Source organism: Fringilla coelebs, assembly GCF_963513975.1.
Source record: "Fringilla coelebs genome assembly, chromosome: 2".
Taxonomy (NCBI): Eukaryota; Metazoa; Chordata; class Aves; order Passeriformes; family Fringillidae; genus Fringilla; species Fringilla coelebs.
The window spans coordinates 27371879-27392683 of NC_140029.1; the positions used below are offsets into that span (position 1 = coordinate 27371879).

Sequence of the window (20805 nt, forward strand, 5' to 3'; positions counted from 1 at the left end):
TGGAAGCATTAATTTGCATCTTTTTTGTTCTATGCAGTGACCAGTTATTTTAAAATGATTTTTACATATACTTGTCTCACTTTGGAGACCTCTATACTTCTGTCATACTGCTAAAAGGCAGACAATGGATTGGGATGGCATTATGGGGCAGGGACCATTGCACATGGCATATTGCACACTGCACAACAGGCACATCTCATTTTTTTTGGAAGCCTGACTAGTAATTGAAAGCCAGTCTGTAAGATATGAAAATAAGTTTTCTGTGCTATCTGATGATGCAATTGGGTTCACAACCCTCCCCCCTCACCTTGTGGAAGAAAAATCTGACAAGGGTGAACTCTGATAAATTCCCTAAACTCTGCTAATTCTTGACTGAAAATGGCAGCACTCAACCTCACAGTCATGGCATGACTCACTGCCCCTCACCTCAAAAAACCATTTATAGACCTCTTTGGAGAATCTGAGATGTCAAAATATGATTGGGGGCAAGGTTGAGTTCAGAGTGGGAGGTCTCTTCATTGACTTGCCAACAGCTGCAGTCAAAAGTACATTGAACTCTCTGGCTAACAAACTAGAAATGTTACTTGTTCAACTTTTTGAGTTTATTTTCTGGTTTAGGGTAAAGGATGCATACCCAGTGCAGTGAAATCATGCAGTGAAGCAGCTAGTGCCTTTGCCTCTTGCACATTCATCTGGAGCTGGATCAATGTTCTGGTTTCTGTCCTAGCCTGCTCTGCCACAGGTGTCACTGCTAGATAAGAGGTGTGCCATTTCTTCAGCCCCAGTGAGCTTGGAGCAGATCATTTAGGATGCTCAGGCACATGTGTCACATTAGTGCAATAAAGTACGATGATTGCCAGCATTAGTCACTTTTATGACATCCATATGCAAATGCTGTTTATGCTCGTATGCTACAAGTGGAAGGAATTTGGAAAACCACTGCTCTAGGCCATGCTGTTTGAGCTCTGAGATGGCAATAGGAATGGGCTAGCAAAAGATCTGCACAGTAGGAAATCTTTCTGAAACTGCAGAACACTGGGGTTTTTTTCCTGTTTGTGGAATTACTCAAGCTCAAATATTTTCCCAACACACTCCTTTCTGAAAACAGTCTGCCCTGCATTGCACCTACAGTCTGTAGGCAGAGAGACAAGTTGTCTCAAGGAAACTGAAATTTTGTAAACTGTGACCACATTGTGTGATGCAGTCACACAGAGACATCTATTCATACTTATTTTTGCCATTAAATGCTGAAAAGCTCCTACCACACATCAGAATTCCATTGTGAGAAGCATTATGTAAACATAGAGCAACATGACGGCACTTGGCCCAAAGAAAGTACAATTTAGGATGGGAACAAGAGAGAATGTATAGTTATAGACAAAATATATAGACAATGCAACAGTCTTATCAGCAAGATGGACAGAGGATTTTGCACAACATACATCTTCTCTAGCCATCACAGCCAAGAGCAATTTTAGAGAAGAATCTGGAGGAGCAATTATGATGCAGATGTTTGAAGCATTCATCACAACAGTGAAGAACAGAGCACTATAGAAGAAAATTGGGATTAAAAAACTGACAAAGAGATTGTCATAGCTGGCATTCAGTAATAAATAAAGACAATAGGCAGAGAGTAATGAGTAAGCAAAGGGTTGCAAGTAAGGGTGAGCTTTATGGATTCTAGAGGACAGAAAAAGACTCCAGAGAGAAAGAAAGGAATAGCAGCTGATGACCACTTCAAACTGTCAAGAATGAGGCACATCTGCATTTGCTAAGGATGCAAAAAGTATGTAGCAATAATCAGGGTATGACCTGATGAGAGTTTGATCTTTGCAAATGCTCAGCAATCAGGTTGGAGAAAGACTGGTAGAACTGCTAGCCTCATGAATGAATGAAACCACTCAGGAGGATGTGATTCCCACTGGCAATGTCTTTATTACTTGCCTTGGAAGTACAGTGTTCCCTCTTTAACCAGTGGCCAAAGAGAAAGTAACACACTTAACTATGTACTGTGTATGGCCCTGATAACTCAGGTGTGTGCTTAGTGTGCAAAGGCACACCTGTGTGTCACTGCACTGGTGTGGAGCTGCCTTTACTTTGACCTTAAACTCATCCCTCAGGAGTACTTTTGTGCCTTCAAGGACCCCCATAGGACAAAACCTTGTGCTTGAGACAGAGCAGTAACCCCTAAGCAGTAACTGGCCAGGGTTAAACCATGACAGCCCCGCAGGTGCTTTAGGACAGAGAAGCTCAGTGCCAGTACCAAGAGCTCTCAGAACTCATTTGGCCCGGGAGATTTCCAGGAATTCAGTATTAATCATCTCTATAGTTCTTCTTCCATTCCCATAGTTCATATATTGAGTGATAATAAAATCTTGCTTCCACCAAATCAATATAACCACAGATATCTCTTTCCTAAGCCATGCACCTATGGAAGTAAAAGGCTTTGGGTGGGAACAGACAAATCTAAGCACTAGACTGGATCAAGGAGGGAAGATGCTGAGGAAATTATTTCTCAAAGGTTAGAGTCATAGTCCTTCTTCCTGGGCTAGGAAAAGAAAAAGTATACAAGAGGAAGTCATTACTATAAATTCCTTACTATGTTGTTGAGGCTGAAGCAGATCAGAGAAAAGGGATCAAGAGGATGACCATCAGGGAGTGCTCTCCCTCCTTCTGCATGGTTGCTTTCTTCTTGAGAAACAGAGCTGCCTCTTCCCTTAGTGCCATCCCTTTGGCCATGTGGTAAGAGAAGAATATCTCCAGCATGAGTCTATCACTGAATAGTCTGAATGCTCTGGGACCTCTCCTGCTCTGTCCCGAGGTTTCCAGAAAAATTCTGTTACAGAAAAATTCTATTATAGAAAGCTCTCTCATGAAATTTCCTGTCAATTTGATTCAGTTGTGTCTAAACAGATCGGAAGACTTCAAAGTCAGATTTAGAGCAGGACGCTCCTTCCAGCCTCACTTAAGCAAACACTAATATTATTAACCTGGTTTATGGAGTATTTAGTATGCTTTGTCATAAAATTATACCTTAATAAAATAATTAGATAAGTCAAGGGACAACCAGGAGGTGGAAGAGGTTGCTTGCACAAAGTTCCACATTCCTCACCATTTTTGCCTGACGGCTTACAGCACAGTGCAATGGCAGCAATCGCCGCAGGATAACTGTGGGTGGGAGTTCTGCCCTCATAGACATGTTTTCCTGCAGTGTGAGATACCACATGGCCTCCTTTCCCATCTTCCCTCTTTCTGCCCTGCATCAAGGATGTTCATGTGACTATGGAGTAAAAGTAACAGATATGACTGGAAACTAAAACAACTCCAACGTAAATGAATAGCGTTCAACTGGGTGACTTCCCTGATTCATCTCAGCACGTAAATATATCTGCTAGTCCTGGAACATGGAGGGCAAAAGGAAAGAATTGTCACACATGAGTTAAAAGCAGGACAATCCCTTTGGCAGCAGCCCTTGCTTTTGTCAGATTAAAATAATGCCAGTATTACACTCAAAAATGATGCAGCAGGAGATAAAATAAACAACGGCTAGTCTACTTTGTAAAGGAATAAAGTAAGCAAAACCAATGCAATTTCTTCCACAGGATAGACTAAACACAAAGGGGTCAGCCTTCAAGAGTCCTGTGTGTTCTAGAGAAAATCTGGAAAGGATAGAGATTCCCAAATTAATTCCAACTATCTTCCCCTGTTTCTGATTTTTGTTTTTAATTTGCAGATTCTGCCTGTAGTCTTTTGAATTTGGTTTTTTCAATGTTCAGCTCTAACACCTAACAAAATGTCAGAGGATTTCAGACTTCAACATCTGGTTTTGGCACAGCTAATGACATTTTTAGGCAAAAAACCAACTTCATCTGTTATTTTTATTATTTGAAGCATGCATTCAGCATACACACACACACTCACAGATCTTTTTGTGCCTAGAAGAAAAGCAGCTTGACCATTCCAGCATGTGTGACCATAAGAAGTAAAGAAGGAGGTAAAACAGATTCATTGCTACATTCTATCAGGAAACTGTTATTCTTCAAACTACTCTTCTTTAAAAGTTCAAGGGGTCAGGCTCAGACACATTTGTGACTATTTACCGTGGTAGAATAAGCATAAAAACACGGAATGGTTTGGGTTAGAAAGGACCTTAAACATGATCTAGTTCCAGCCCCCCAGTCACAGGAGAGGTGTTCCAGCCCTCTGATCAACTCTGTGGCCCTTCTCTGGACTTGTTCCGACAGGTTCACATCTTCCTTATGTTTGTGTCCCCAGAGCTGGATGCAGCCCTGCAGGTGGGTCTCATGAGAGCAGAGTGGAGGGGAAGAATGATCTTCCTCACCCCACTGGCCACACTGCTTTGGATGCAGCCCAGGATGTGTCTGGATTTCTGGGCTATGATTGTGCATGGCTGAGTCATGTTGAGCATCTCATCCACCAGCACCTCCAAGACTTTCTTTTAAGGGCTGCTCTCAGTCCATTCTTCATGCAATCTGTACCTGTGCTTGGGATTGCCCAGAAGCAGGACCTTGGCACTTGGCCTTGTTGAACTTTGTGAGGTTTGCATGGTCCCACCTCTCAGGCCTGTCCAGGTCCCTCTGGATGCCATCCCTTCCCTCCAGCATGTTGACCACACCACAGAACTTGGTGGCACCAGCAAACTTACAGAGGGTGAACTTGAGCCCATTCTCCATGTCACCAACAAGCATTTTAAACAGCACTGGTCCCAACACTGACCCCTAAGGAATGCCACTCATCACTGCTCTCCACTTGGACATCAAGATGTTGACTGTCACTCTTTGAATGTAACCACCCAGACCATTCCTTATCCCCTGAGTGGTTCATCTGTCAAATCCATGTCTCTCCATCACACTTCTGCAACATGCTATCTTCTGAAAACAAAGATCAGAGGGGGCTCTAACAGGCACTCCTTGGTAATTCCTTTTTGGTGTCACTCTCATCACTGTCCCTCCTGTCCCTCTGATGGAGAGCATCTTACCCACCACTGGCACAACAAAGGATAACGTGTGCTTCCACCTCTGCCAGTCCTTTCACATTCCAGGATTTTAATATAGGACCCACTTTTCTTCATCACTCCCAGCATCAGTGCTCTGACAGACACATGGAAACATTACGCTCTTTGCTCATGGGGCTGTGGTCACCAGCAAAGGGGCAGAGAAGGCAGCCAGTTTGCCAGGGGCATCTCCCAAAACCCTCCTGCTGACCCTCCATGTCAATATTTGGATTTAAGATCCCCACTCAGAGTTTTAAGGCATTAGGAAAAGCTCCCCAAGAAAGGAGCTAATTCCCCAAGAAGGAAGCTAATTAAGATGTGCACTAACAAGGACACTAGGAAAAAAGATGAAAAATGCTGGTGTGAGAAACAATGAAATCCTCTAGGATTTTATGTTTAATTAACTTCTAGACAGTGTATCTGTTGACATATAGCTTCTTAATATACATATATAATGCATTAGCTCTAGGAAAGTGAGACTGAAATACACTTTCTTTTCAAAAGGAAAAAGATCTCAGGAAGTCATCAGCACTGAAACAATCTTTAGAAGCTGTCAAAGGTGATCAATGGCTGGAAAAGACAAAAGATCTCTTCAGTACCTTCTCTAGAGAGCATGGACTACTGATGATAGGCTCCAGCACCCACTCAGAGTCCTGTGGGACAGTGGGTATGCTCACTTGGGAATGCTGATTTCTAGTGCTTGGAATCCTGCACCATTGCTGGGGTTTGTCACTGCAATGGTTGTGTGCTGTGAGGCTTCTGAGCACCACTGCCAAGTCCAACACATTTGTTGTTTCACAGGCAGAAGTTCTCTCTAAGAGATGTGCTATCTATTTCCTTTTTACTTCAGAGATCACCACTAGTGATTGTTTTGTAACACAAGCAATCCAGCAACCATAACAGAAGAACAAAAGCTTTGAGGCAGAACCCAAAACTAAGTGTAGAATTAACAGAAATGAGACAGAAATGCACCCAGGACCAGAAAACATATATTAAAGCACAAGCCTGGTTCAGGGGATCTGGAGGTGAAGGGAAGGGCTGATGTGCTGAGAGCACGGGGAAGTGGCAGCAGATGCAAAACACAGGAGGCCAGACCAAGTCCATTTGCACCAGGCAGGATGCAAACAAAATTTTGTAGGGGAAGTGCCAGAAGTCCTTCAGTGGATTGTGGCTATAGACCAAAGTCTTGTTATCAGATCAGCTTAGATACCTAAGGAACCTAATTTTTGGTATTTAGGAAGCAGCAGCACTTCAAAAATGTCCTGTGCAGATATGGAATTGATATATATGACTCTGAAAGACTCAGAAAAACTTTAGGCTTATGTGCAAAGGTTGTGTGCTTGGGTTGGTTGTGCTGGAAACCTGTTTTTTGCTTTAAATTGCTCCAGAGAGTTATTTTTACAAAACACAGTCTAGGAAATTCAGATGTTACTCATAATTAGGAGGGGCGGGTGGAAAAGATATTTTTGGATATGACAGCTGACAAATTTCTGGTTTAACACGCCCTGAAACAATAAGAGGTGATAACAACTTGGATCTGGTTTTGATGAATAGAAATATTGGTCTGAACATATAAATCCAAATAATTTTGAGCTCATTCAAATGAAAGCAGGCAAGAGTAAAATCAAGAGAAGACCTGTAACTAAAACTGTCAGTTCTCAAAAGGCAAATTTTCACAACCTACAGCTGTGTCTAAATTTACATGCTGGCTCTCACCACGGCTCACACAGATCTCATAATTGTCTGGGCTGGAGGATGACTCAAATGTGACAGTACTCCTACCTATTTCTGTATGCAGGCTTCCCCTCTGTGGCACCCACCTGAGATGAACTTCAGTGTAAATGTGGTGTTCCCTGACAAAGAAACCAGAAAGCAGCCCTGCTTTGACTTGTCCAGACACAGCCTGAGGGGACTGAGTGACACAAAAAGGTCTAGAGAGCTGAGGTGCTCAGCTAGTCCAGGGGAAACCTGACATCTAAGTCAAAAGGTGACAGTGCAACTCAGTTTTGTATCCTGACGATGGAGGAAAGTGTTAGAGAATCTGTATGAACAATCACTTTATGAAGGCTGCTAGAAATCAAGAGAACTTAAAAGAAACCAGTCAAATTTAAAGAAAACAAATTTTCTGCCCAATGTCACGCTAATTTACATTTTACATAGGAAATTAAATCAAAGAGCACAAGGTTCGTTATTTATAGAGGCGAAAGGGAGCATAAGAAATCAAGCTGTTATGCAGAAAAATGGGCCACAGATTAAAAATAATGTGTATATATAAAAATAATAGATATATAATAGAAGAATACATATTTATATATTGTAATATGTTGTATATTTAATCTTTTTCTCACCTCTGACAGCTAATACTCTTGGTTTCCTGACTAACATAATCTTTATTTGAACTTCCATAGATTATTTTACTTTGTATGCATGTAAGAGTACTTTAAATCAATGAGTTTTATTAATGGATTGATGTGAAAACAGAGGTCACTCTTGCAGCCTACAACACAAATTCTGCATGTTCTAGTTTGAATGTGAAACATAAGAACTGTATTTTGTACTCCATTCACATAGAAATGTGATACCAAGAAGTATCTTGGTAATCTTAATATTCTATATAGGATAAAAACAAGTGGGACCAACTTTTTAGAAGCTATGAAGGTGCAGAAATGAAATTATTAAAACAGTATATGCACAAAACTTGAAAATGCACATCAATAAAGCTTTTCAACAGAAATTGGCTGAACATCTCTTAGCGCTTACATTATTGTCAGCTTTACAAGGTTCTTATTCCATTTTTATCTGACATAAAAAAGAAGAGAGAACAGAAAAAAAATCAATTGTGATGTTAATGGGTATAATTCTTAACTTATTAGCGTTACACCTACTTACTACTGGGATGAATTTGCTCCTCTGAGATTTAGTAGTCAGCTTTTCTAAAATCATCTACATTAGTTCCATCTACCCACCGTTCAAAAGATTCCATTTTTATTCACATTAAATGATACTTGCAAGACTAAAATGGACCATTTTTAACAGTCCTTAAAAACAGAGATTGCACATTCTTTTTGAAAAGGGCACCAAACAAAGGTTAGTATTTAATGAATGCTTCAGGTTTTTTGGAAGGCTTTCAGAAAAGATACTCAGAAAGGTTCAGAGTGTGCTGCCACCAAGACCACACAAAAATAAATGATGGGTCAGACATCAAGGTTGAATTAATTATGGAGTCCCATAGGGACCCATCTGTCCTGCAGCTGAAAGAAGAAACCAAACAGACTGAGGAGAGAAAAAACCATAGACAAGAAGTGGACAGGGCAACAATCATTTGTTGAAAATGGTCAAAATAGCTATTAGAGCTAGAAATACACATGCGGACACATCTGAGTTTTCAATAATATAATATAACTGTGATGACTGCCACTAGGGACACCAGCATAGTGGGAAATGGTTGATGGGAATCTGCTCATAGAGAGAAAAAGAACAAAATCTGCCATCCAGACTGAAAGGGTAAACCATCTGCATTCATTTGCAGCTAACTGAAGGCTACCCTCAGCAAGGTACGTGGTTACACAGCTAAGGACCTTCTTCTGCTGGGAACATGGCCTCTGTGACACCACAGAACAACCTCAGCTGGGATCCTGGTAAATGTGCTCGGGTTCACCTCTATGGTTAAGCTGGTTTAGGATGACTTCTGGATCCTGCAGTACAACACAAAACTTGATGGATAGTCTGCTCTGCAAAGATAATTTTGGAATGAAAAATCATTGTTTTCATTAAGAAATGCATTTGCATTCGAATTTTGTTTTATTTTCACTTCTGCTTGAACTCTTTTTAAACCCTGACTTGCAAGAATTATTTTCCCTGGGGAGTCTTCAGGACCTATGCTTCAGGGCATTGAACCCATCAGCTCTGCCCATTCTCCTCCTCCCTCTTTCTCCTAGACCTCCTTTCTACTTTTTTCTTTCCTTTTTGACTGTGAAGAACAGGAGAAGATCCTCATTACCCTGCTTCACTGCTCTGTAAAAAGAATTTTAAAGCTCCTAATATTACTTAATCACAGCTTTCAGTGCTCCTGCTGCCATAAAACATTATAACAATGGGTTGGCACTTCATCAATTGTAATTTGCTGATATTACAGTCACAGTAGCGCCCAACATAATTGCCATGCTCTACCACTGATTCAAAAGGCTTCTTGATCTTGGTCAATCTTCTTCTTTGCTCTGGGGGTTGCAGGCAGAAATTTTGCTCTAACAGCTCAGATTTTTGAATTTCCAGTTCCTGCCCATCTGAGCACGATGCCTCTCTCCAAGTACTCGTTACACCATCGCCCTCAAATTTCACTCCCAGTTACTTAAATCTATTAGGACACACTTTATTCTTCATTATTCTCAATTTTGCACATAGCAGCAGAACACAACTTTCAAAAGAGATAATAACAGCAGTTATTAAGAATGAAGGAGCCAGCTTTAAGACAGTAAAATAAAAGAAATTTTGTCAGGGCTTTGAATTCCTTACAGGTCCAAAAATCTCAGAGCAAGAATATGACTTCAAACCATACAGATTATTAAAAAGATGTTTATTTCAGGACAGAAGGCTCATTGAGGATCAATTTCATTATGTTGTGGGGTTTTTACTGTAGACAAATGAAAACATAAATTATCAGCCCAAATGACTTCAATTGAAGATGAAGGACAGCAACAAAGTAAGAAGAAACAAAAGTCCCAGCTCTCCTTGACAGAACATATTATTTGTGACTTGTGCTGTAAAGGTAATCATTGTGAGCTGTGAATATTTGTTCCTTATCCCCTTGTAGCTGCTCTGAGGTTGGGACAGAAATGATACTACAGAGCAGGAAAAAGCCTCTCTGAAGAAATGCAAGCACCCTTGTTAAACACTTGTAAGGAATAATGAATAAGATTTATGCCACATTACACTCATATGGGTGTACAGACAACCAAACATGATGCTGAGATAGAGACTTTCTAAAACACTGCAGGGGCAAGGTGTATTTTGACATCTGCTGGTTTTTTGTGCCTCTTTCTGCCACCAGGATCTGGCTCTAAAACCTTCCTTTACCGAAGTGGTGATCCTGGTGACGAAATTGCTAACCACCCCTCCTCACCAGCCCTCAAAAGGGGTTGCAAAAGCTTTGTGAGTCCCTGCAAAAGCCTTTTGTGCAAGCACCTGTGTGAAGGGTAAAGCAGCACATTGCCAGCACAAAGTGTTGCCACAGGGGGCCAAAACAAAGATTATATGCACTGTTTGTAGCCCTGGCACGCTAAACCCTGAGGTCCTCAGTGACCGGCTTGTTTTGCAAAGCTCTGGCTTGCATAGCAAGGGTAAGAGCTCTTGTCTGGGCGTGGGAGCAACTGGGGACAGCAGAGCCTGCCAAGCTGGAATTCACTCTGTCCAGAGTGCAGGCCTTAGGATGCCATGTGAAATCCCACACACTTCAGCCAATCAACTGACACAAATGGAAGGCTACTGTGAGAATTAAACTTTGCTTATTCTACACATTTTGCCAAGATTTTGAAAACCACTTAATGGACTTAGACAGACTTGAGGAGTGTTTTTAGAGTCAAGCACTACTTGTTTAATGGATTTATTTTATAAATATCAGCACTGAGATTTTTAAAAACTTCTTTGGGACTAGACCTCCTGATTCCTTTTAATTTTTAATGCAAAGTTACATCCAAAGCTGGCAACAACAACATAATTGTATAACTTGAATACTTGCATAAGCTCATCTCATATTCAAAACAAGGCCTTCATCCACTATGTGGATGAAATAGGTGTCCAGTATTGTAGTCTGGAGGATCACTTCCCTTTGGTTTTATGAACCACTGCACAAATATTATGGCCATGGCACCCAAGCATCTCATTTGAATAGGCCTTTCAAGTCTCCAGATCTCAAATTTATACAGATAAAATACATGTGTGTGTATGCACATGAATATACACCTAAGTGTATACAATTGTACTTACTTTACCTACTCTGTGTGTGTATCTGGTATGAAAGTATATGCATGTAGTATATCCTTGTACACAGCATATCCTTGCTACGTGTGTTCTTGGTCCCTGGTGCTGGCTACCTGGCTGTTTGCATCTCTTTAAAATCTGCAAGCATCACTGCTCTGACCCTGCACAGCGCTACCTCCTGCTCCTCCATGGCTACCCAGGATGTGCTAGTGCTTGGAAAACTTCAGCAAGCCTTCAGCAAGACTCCCCTGCAGGCTGTTCTTCTGAGGTTATGAGCCCTTCACCCTTCAAGAGCAGTAATTATGGAGAACAGATACCTGGGAGTGGGAGAAGGATCAGGATGCTGCACAGTGCGTAGGCAGTGCCAGCCTACAGATGAAACTAGAGCTGGGGAAAGGTGGTGAGGTGCAATGGTGGCTGGCTGTGCAGAGGTCCCCAGTTCTCTCCTTCTGCAGCAAAATTCAGGACAGTAACATTGCACTTTCCCAGGACAAGAAAAAGAAGGGGAAAAGGATGAAATCTGGGAGAAACCCAGCTTTCTTATTAAATCACAACAAACTGAACATGTCTCACACATCCAGAATAGAAGAAAACTAGTCATTAACTTATGTGAGGCAGCTGGTTTCCCAATAACGGCTCCTACACATTCTGGTGTTAATATTATTGTTCTTGTCAACTGTGGGAATGCAATGTATATTAATGACAGTTTATTCCAAATTGGTCATTGTCGGAGTTAATAATTAGGTAGTCAGGCACTAATTATCTCTATTTTGTCTCCAATCACTAACTAAGAAAACTGGAGAAGTAATTTTGGAGGCAGGCACCAGAGCCACACACAGTAAAGCAGGCTCTGCTGTGGGCACAAGAGATACTTCACGGCAGAGAGGCACCAGACAACGTCTGGAAGTCGAGTTAGGGAGATGCTGCTCTGAGTACTGGGTGCAGTGGCAGCACCTCACAAAAATACACATGCATGTGATGCCCATCTGCTCTTCAGACCCCTGGTTCACCCATGAGGGAGGAAAGCTCCTTGAAAACACTGCCTGGCACCTGGACAACAGAGCTGCACCAGCAGGGTCACCACTGCTGGCTGCAGCCCTGGACCCAAGAAACACCTGGCTGGAAGGCACCACCAGCAGGAGGAGGGCAGCACTGGGAAGAGGTGGAACCACAGGTCTGTACAGAGGAAGTGAAGTCTCAGCATTTACTCTGAAATAAGGATCCTGTGGAAATTCAAACAGGAAAGAGCTCAGGATAAAGATGGGTCTGGCACATGGAATGAGAGCCCTTGGGCACATGGGTGGAGGTTCCTGAACCCCTGCTGAGGCAAAGGTCACCCTCAGCAGGTATCCTCTGCTGAGACACAGACCCCTCTGAAAGTCTGTACATTTAGATCACAGCTCTCCACCAGCCCAAAACTCACATCTCTCCTCTGATGTGTGCTAGGTATACAATCATCCTCCCCTATTTCCCCTACGCACTTTGGAGATTACACCAAAGGGGAAGCCTTTAGGAGGAGTTCATGGACCATATTTTGCTGACAACTTTAAATTGTCAACTTAAATTATGTGTACCCCCATAGTGCCTTAGCAGACAGCAATCAAAGCAATTCCCTTTTCAGTAATTCTGGTTTAGTTTATCCTTCTCATATAAGAGTATTTGAGGTTGTCCCGCCCTTGTAGGCACAAAACCCCCACAAGATTACAAGATCAGCATTCACCACCATGTGTTATAAACTTACCTCAACATAGAGGATAGGGAAAATGCCAATCTTGTCACCCAACATTCCTTCTGCCCAGTTGTCATCCACCCTCCTGATAACTGTCAAAATTTCATCCTAAAATCAAAGATACACAAAACACATAATCAAATTTTCAGTAGAAAGATGCCAATTTTTGGTTACCCACACGATAGCTTAGAGAGTGAGTACAGAGAGGAGGTCATAAGCCAGGTAAAAGTGTTTCCTGAATCCTGGGCTGGCAGCATCCCTGGCCCAGCATCTTATCCCAGGCATCCCACTCAAAGTGCACAGAAGCATCCTGCAGACTGGTGCAGCTCATGCTGGCTGTCAGCAGCTCCAAGGGTCTGGGCACAGCAGGTGGGAACAGGTAACTCCTGGTTCATTAGGGGGACAGAAGAATGCCTGACCCAAGGGGTCACCTACAAATCATAGGCGAAAACTCCTCAGCATGAAGTTGCCCCTGTGCATGCAAGGGTCTGTTGTGATGCTTGTGTTCTCTGGAATACAATTCAAAGTGAAGCACCAGTACAGCACAGGTAGTCCTGGAAACACTTCCAACAAGGAATAGTACAAGGTGCTCAGCAACAAGCCTACACAGCTAGCACGCTGAATGTCAGATTTTCTTTAAAAAAATATTATAAGGTAAAACTGCAAAGCAAATAAAAAGCCAAAGATAACGTGTCAAAAAACCAAATTGCATTCACTTGTTTGATCAGCTTCAGTTTAGATTCAAGTTCATTTCCTAAAACCAATGGTATTTTGGTATTATATTTAATCCAGGAGTCCTTATAAGAATTTCAGCAGATTATGAACTTCTTTGGGAATTATAAAACAAGAGATAAAGCAAAGTACAAACCATATTCATATTGCTCAAATTTTCACTTGGTATAGTTCACACCCAGAATGTACAAGTCATTAGGAAAGCTGAAGTGACTAGAACAAAACCCTGACTTTTCCCAGTTTGAACTACTCAGTTTGTCAATAGATTTCTGCTACCACCCCTTTCTTCTGGGGTCATTGTACTAAACCCAGGCTTAAACCAGTGCTGCTTTCCACAACAGCTGTGGAAGGCAACCCTCTCAATGGGGCTCTGCCTGGATGCTCAGATCTCCTATGAGAAAAGAAAGGAATGGGCTGAGAGAAGCTGGGAAGTCAGCTTTTTTCCCTCATGGCATCCAATCTTTCTCTGCTCCTGTGCAGGAATTTACTAAAAAGAAGAAAATCTCTTCCTCCAGAAAGCTGAGACAGAGTTCCCTGCCGATCTCACTTTATTTCCACTACTCATTCTGTGAAAATAAGAGCTATGTATGTTCTACCATGCTCCATGTAACAAGATACTGATGTCAAGTGGCCAGGCAAAGGCAGCTGGCTTTTTTGCAAATACTTCTCACATAGAAAAAACTCCCACAAATTCCTGATCCAGGATGTTCAGACCACGAATTTGCCTTGATAGAAAAACGACCATAACAGAGATGTGATGTGATGTGATGTACTTAGTAGTTTTTGAACATGTGCATTTTGAATACATGCACTCTGAAATAGTTTAAATGTTTCCTTTGCATTATTCATCTGAATGATCCATTAGGGGGAAGCTCACAGAAACAGCTACAGACTGAGTCCTTCAGCTATTTATTACAGCTGGAAGGATGCAAAAAGAATTTGTGCATTTAATTTCCTGAAGAAACAGATAGCATTCCCTTCCAAAGCCCTGTCTGCACAGACCATTTTTGATGTGTTTAAAGAACTGACAGTAATGCATCTCTGCAAAGCTTCCACACACTCTTACAAAAGACCGATTAGCATAAATTTAGAATCTAGGTAAAGGGTGTAAACGAGGAAAAGAAATGACTGCATCACTTCAGGGACCTGCTATGAGTGTTCCTATTTTATATTTGCTCAGCTATTTCCCTAAAAGACTTTCTTAAAAACACAAAATGTGATGTAGTCTACACTACATGCACATATATAATCTCATGTGTGTGTAAGTGCATACACATGGGTATGAATAGAATCATAGATTGTTCAGGTTACAAAGGACCTCTAAGATCATTGAGTCCAACCATTAACCCAGCACTGCATATATATGTCTATATACGCGTATATACATATATATGTATACGTACATACATATATATATATATATGTGTGTGTATATATATTTGCAACTATTTACACATGTAAGAAATTAAGAAAAAAAATTAAACTGTAAAACCCCAGAAGCCTTTGACCAGATTTTGCTAGAGGAACTTGCAATCCCATCTCTGGAGCAGGCTGTATGGACACCTGGCAGGAAAGCTTATCCTGTGTTGACTTTGCTCAAGGATGGGGTGGGGAATGGCTGACCTTTGAAGATCCCTTCAACTTTACCTTCTGTGGATGTATGAAATCTGGAAGCATTTCCATACACTGAACTTCATTTGGCTCAGCCAAGTCTGGCTGCTGAATATGGCCCTATATGAAAAATGCATCCTGAGATATGCTGATATTCAAAATTACTATCTTTGTGGGAGAGCAAAGTGCAAATTCTTGAGAATTCCATTACATAATTAGTTTTAAGAAGGGTGTTGAAAATCTTCAGAATTACAGCAAATCCCAAAAAAATTTTTTTATTACTAGAAAGTTTCTTTGAATTTGCAGCCAACGACATCATTCTATACAGTGAGCTGGTGAAAGCTTCAGCATGAACTATTTTAGACCCTTATATTAGTTGGATAGCCGTGCTACTTATAAATTCCTAGAAAGGTTCCCAAAAGGATCATGAATAGCAAAATGCCACAGATCTCTTGGCATACCACTTCACTATTTCACATTGACTAAATTGATTTCCAGGCAGCATAAAGGAATCCAAGCCTCAAATCTCATTTCAAAAGCCAATGGCACTCACTGTAGTTTGGACAAAGATATGTCGTGCTCCTTTTATGCCTGTTGCTAGACCCTTTAATTATTTGCTCTCTCCTTCTTGCTTGAGTTTCTCTCTATTCATCAGGGCTGGATCAGCCTTGTGACAGGCATGTGGGACCTGCAGTTCCAGTTTATAATCATTATCAGAAAAGAAGTCAAAGATAAATCACTTAAAGAGCTATCTGATTGACAGAGAAATGAATCCTTTTGCTGAGAAAACAGCACAAAATTGTGTCCAATAACAGTCATGATTCACAGCCTGATTTTTATTCTAGTCATTAATGGCCATTAACGAAGCAATACAGAGCAGCTGTGCCTGCTATTCTGCAGAGATAACTACTCCATCTAGAGCGCTGGGGAGATCGCAGCGATGGCAGGATGGCACCACGTGGTGCTTGGTGAGTCCAGAGACAGCGCTTGCCAGCTGGCACCAGAATCCCTGTCACCAGCTATTGCTGGGATGGTCCCTCTGTGAACAGCAAATGCTGCTGGAACTGAGTGCTAAGGGGCTGCTCCACAGCCAGGAACAAGTATTGGATGTGATGGTTCTAAGATTGGCACGGCTCTTGTTAGACACCACTGTGGGCTGGGAGCGAAAGTGTTGGAAAATGAGGGAAACAGTTGATGTTATCAAAAATGTGATGAGCAATGAAGCATGGTGAACAGTTACCCTTTGCAGGTTTCAGACTCATCAACCAGCATCGCTCAGCCTTCTGATGGCCATGTGAAGATGCATGCAGAGGGTGGTCCAGCACCAAAACAAATGTGCGGGCTGAAACTGGACTCAGTGTAAGGCTGGGGCAGCTACACAGACAGCCTTGCAACTACTTGTGATTTGCACTGCTATACCTGAGAGCAGAATCCTCTTGAATGTGCTTTGTACCAGTGTTCACAGCCCAGAGAAGAATAAATTACTTTTTAAAACAGAGCCAGCAGGATCCCATGTCCATACTGTGGTACCACGTTAGGAGAGATTAGAAAGCTGAGCCAGTAAGTATATCCCAAGAGCATGCAATTAGGCTCTGTAGGCCACAGCATGATCCCAACCACACTAGAGAACATCAGGAGTACAACTTCTGAAACTGCTGGCATTAATTGGTGCACAGTTGACACAAGGCTGGAACCAGTTGTTACATGGAAAAAATAACTGCCTGGTTTGGCGAATCGCTGCCAAACGCTGAGGGAAAACATATTAAGTAGGAAATCTGGGTAAGTTCTATCATCTTACAGACAGCACAGAGGAGAGAACAGAGGTGAGACCCTATGCCTGTATGTATGGCTTCTCTGGGGAGAGGACTTGAGGGAGCAGTCCAAATGGTGCGAGAGAATGTGGGAGCTTTGTTTTTTGCACTGGATACTCAAAACAGATTTTTCTCTGCCCCTCCTGATTTTATTCTTACGCATAAAAATTATTACATTTGCATCTTTGGCCTTCTATTTGGAGAGTGTTGTATCTACAGGAGATGAAAATAGGTAAATGGCAAAAACACCCTGCAGCACTCCTCATGAAATCTGTGCAAAGTAGACTTCATTTCCTTGCAATACACATCTGGAACAATGAAACATTTTCATTTTGAAAAATGCAAGAAAACAAATTAGCAAGAGGAAACACCAAATATCCTTCCTTTGTTTTCTTTTACTGTACCAGTAAGTATTCTGGGTGCATAGTAAAAAGGAGGATGGGAAAAAGCAAAGCCCAGCAAAAGAACAACAAAACAAAATGATACAGAATATCCCCATGTTTGAGTTTCCTTCTTGTAGCTTCTCTTTAGAGGAAAACTCTTCTTTATTTTATACTTACAAGTAAAATCCAATCACAAGTGTCTGGTAGCCTTAAATAAGTTTCAGTACACAAATAGGTTATATTCGTTTGTGTAGGTGTTATGCCAATGTAACCCCTCTTCCAGGGGAAGGAACAAATAGTGTAAATGAAACTGAGACCTGGTCCAGCATCTTCAGATGCAAACTGAGACATTTGAGTGATGCATATTGCTCAAAGTGGCAAGTCACATCTACAGCATTGCAGTGCTCAGGACTCTGTGCAGAGGAACTGACTGCATCAGCAGATGATCTATAATCTGGGTTAAACAGGAACCTTCATCAGCACAGGTGACAGCTAAAATTAGCATTGAGAAAACTGATGAAAACATGACGGTGAAGTCCCAAGATGAAAAATAGATTATTCACTGTCAGGGAGAACAATAGGCAGGACATAAAAACTGTTACAAGGTGACAGTGTGTGTAGTGGAAGGAGCTAAAGAAGAAAATAGCAGTAGAAGAGAAACCAAACCCCCTTGGGGAAAACACAGTCATCAGGGATAAAAGGATGCTGACAGTAACACGAGGGGTGAAAACAAGGAAAATTGAGAGATTGAGAGTAGAGCTATACAGCAGGAAGAAATGCTCTATGTGAGAATGACATTGGACAGCCAAGAAAATGAGAACCATCACTATACAAAGGCAGTTATTGTAAAGGAGGCTTTCTGATATATGGCACCAAATACATCAAACACGAAAGTGTCTAGGAAAGGACCTGCTGTAGCAAAAAAGACCACAACTGCCTGGCATACCTATTAAATTTCTTAAGACTGAGCAAGCAAGGAATACTTTAAGCAGAGAAGGAAGACTGCATCTCAGAGAAGTCACCAGTGTACCTCTGGGCAGGCAGCGAGAAAAACAACGCACCAGAAAATATATATTTACTGATAAGGTCTCAGAGGTAACTTCTGGCTAACTTTCTGTTAGTGCAGGGCTGTTACTTCTCACTGAGCAGCCCACTTTCTTGCAGAGATTCATGGCTCCAGGGAGGCTGGCTAGTCGTAGGGTTTGCAGTGTTTGCAATCAAACACTTCACTTGCTATGGAACAAAAGTGCTTACAAATCCTTTGTTAAATAAATATGAGAAAGTATACAGTCTAGGAAATTGCATTCTGCTGAGAAACACTGCATGAGTGAAAAAGATGTTACATTCGGTGAGAAAATTATATGCTGCAAATAATTCATTCAGCTATAATAAGTAGCTTCAAAAGAGGAGGTCAGTAAAATCCTGGTGAAGGATATTTTTATCGTCTATTTCATATTCATTTTCAGCATAACTGTTATTACTTTATGTGATACTATAACAGCCGCAGACAGCTGAAATAAAACAGAAAATGACAATGAACAGGTTCTCCATGGCATTCACTGCCATAAATTAACAATAGGGGATAGGCTTTATTTTACTGTGGGTTTCTTGATATCCATGAAACCCATCTAAGGTCAACCCAAATTGCTAGGGAGGGGAGTGGGAGGCAAAAAGCAGGTGGGGAGGTGGGGGTGAAAGGGAAAACGTGACATTTTAAATCCAAAGGAAATTACAATATCTCAGTTTTCTCTCATTCCAACAAGAATTTATGAAACATTTTGGTTTAAAAAAAAAAACCACCAAAGACTGTTTTTTAAATGTCTGCTTTTTAGTGTCTTTATGGTCTTAAAATAGGAAATACTATTATGATTATAGTGTATTTCAACTGTAAATTGGTATATAGTATGATGCAATACACATTTTGAGGCTGAATGCAATTTTAAAACACTGGAACATCTGATTCAATAAGGAACATTAAAAGACACATTTCCATTAGGGTTTTTTTTCTGAAATTTGAGCAATTCTTGGGGAACATTTCAATGCAGATGAAATGCATGCTTTTTAGAGGGAAAAAAATCTTCTCAGAAAGCGTGTAGTCAGTTCTACTTGTTGAGCTTCACTAGCTTTACACCAGCCTTCCTATCCATGGCACAATCTCACAGAGTGCAGGGTAGGCCAGGGAGGCCAGGCAGACCAGGAAGGTGTCCCACCAGCCCCAGCACCCCTGTGCTCCTGGCTCAGCTGCCAGCACCACATGCGCCCCATCACTCCCTACCGCAGCAGACTTCTAAACATTTTAAAAAAACCTATTCTCCTACCTTAGTGAAGGTCAGGCAATCCTTGTCTTGATCTTTATCCTTTATTTCAAAGTCATAAAGTGCTTTGCCCTGAGGTGGAGCTTGTGGGAGGGGCTTGATGCACTGGATGTAGCTGGCGGGGAAGAAGCCGTGGTTCCCATTGAGCTCCCCGTGGTACCAGTTCTCGTCCACCTTGCGCCGCAGGATGATGATGTCCCCCTTGTTAAACTTGAGGTCACCAGGCTCCTTTCCCTCATATGTGTACAGGGCTTTGCCATAGGGAAGCTGAGAAACACTCTGGGGAAACAAAACAAGCGCCTTTAAGCAATCTCCGGCCAGCACCAATATGGTTCTTAGAGTTGTTGTTTAGCTAGAAGCAAACTGATCAACCGTGTTCATTTGCCAAATGACCCCAATGACTGCAGCAGACTGCCCCATAATGCTATACTCTGGATCTCAGGAAAATTAGGATGCAAATGATGACAAGCCTGAGAAAGTAGATGTGTTACATCAGAACAGGCACTGTCCAGCTCATGTAGCTCAGCTGAAACCTGCAGTACCTCTTACACCACCAAGCAGCATCACTTAATTTGCAAAATATCCTATGTAAGCAGAACTATATGCTTAAACAACTAAACTTGGATGTGCCAAAAGGCAGAATATTAGACATTTTGATCTTCAGGGTTGCTTTGGTTTCTGAAGCTCAGAAGAGAGAAAAACAATACATGCCTGATGATTCACAGGGTTACAAAAGCTGGCAAATTGGTAATTTTTCATTGTATTTGTTTGAGCATCTCAAAACATTTTTGAGTTTGAAGCCTTTTGTTTAGCTTTTGATTCTGTAACCAAATAGTCTTATTTCTTTCAAAATCCCCAAATCTCGTGCTGCTCACTGAGGGCTACTGTAAACACTTGTAATATTCTTTGTTGCTTATGAATTAATGTCCTTGTGGAAAAGTGGAATAGGCAGAATGCCCCAAATCTTTCTTTTAGAACTAAAAAGAGCTCTGAAGCTTTCGCTGTCATTAAAAAAATTAAAGAAACATACTAAAAAATCATGGCCCATGAGAAAAATAAAAAGCCTAAGAAGTTCATTGTTTGGTATGATGAAAGAGTGAAACCTATTTGATGGAAGCCACTTGAGTGTGAAGAATTCTTCCCAGAGTTCCTTTTGTCCCAGTGAAAGGTAGATTATCTCACCCAGGCTGGGACTGCATGGACAACATTTTGGTGGAATTACTGGTTTATGCAG

General features: G+C 41.5%; 1 protein-coding gene across 1 annotated transcript in view; it reads right to left on the reverse strand.

Moving 5' to 3' along the window:
- Nucleotides 1–20805, reverse strand: part of SH3RF3 (SH3 domain containing ring finger 3) — a gene marked incomplete at its 3' end in the record, with an annotated part of 242741 nt that overhangs the window by 69164 nt on the left and 152772 nt on the right. Inside the window, exons 2-3 of the mRNA XM_084201310.1 lie at nucleotides 19575–19850; nucleotides 12732–12827 (exon numbers count right to left, since the gene is read on the reverse strand). Of these exons, the coding sequence (XP_084057436.1) occupies nucleotides 12732–12827; nucleotides 19575–19850 (372 nt within the window). The remainder of the gene's footprint in view (nucleotides 1–12731; nucleotides 12828–19574; nucleotides 19851–20805) is intronic.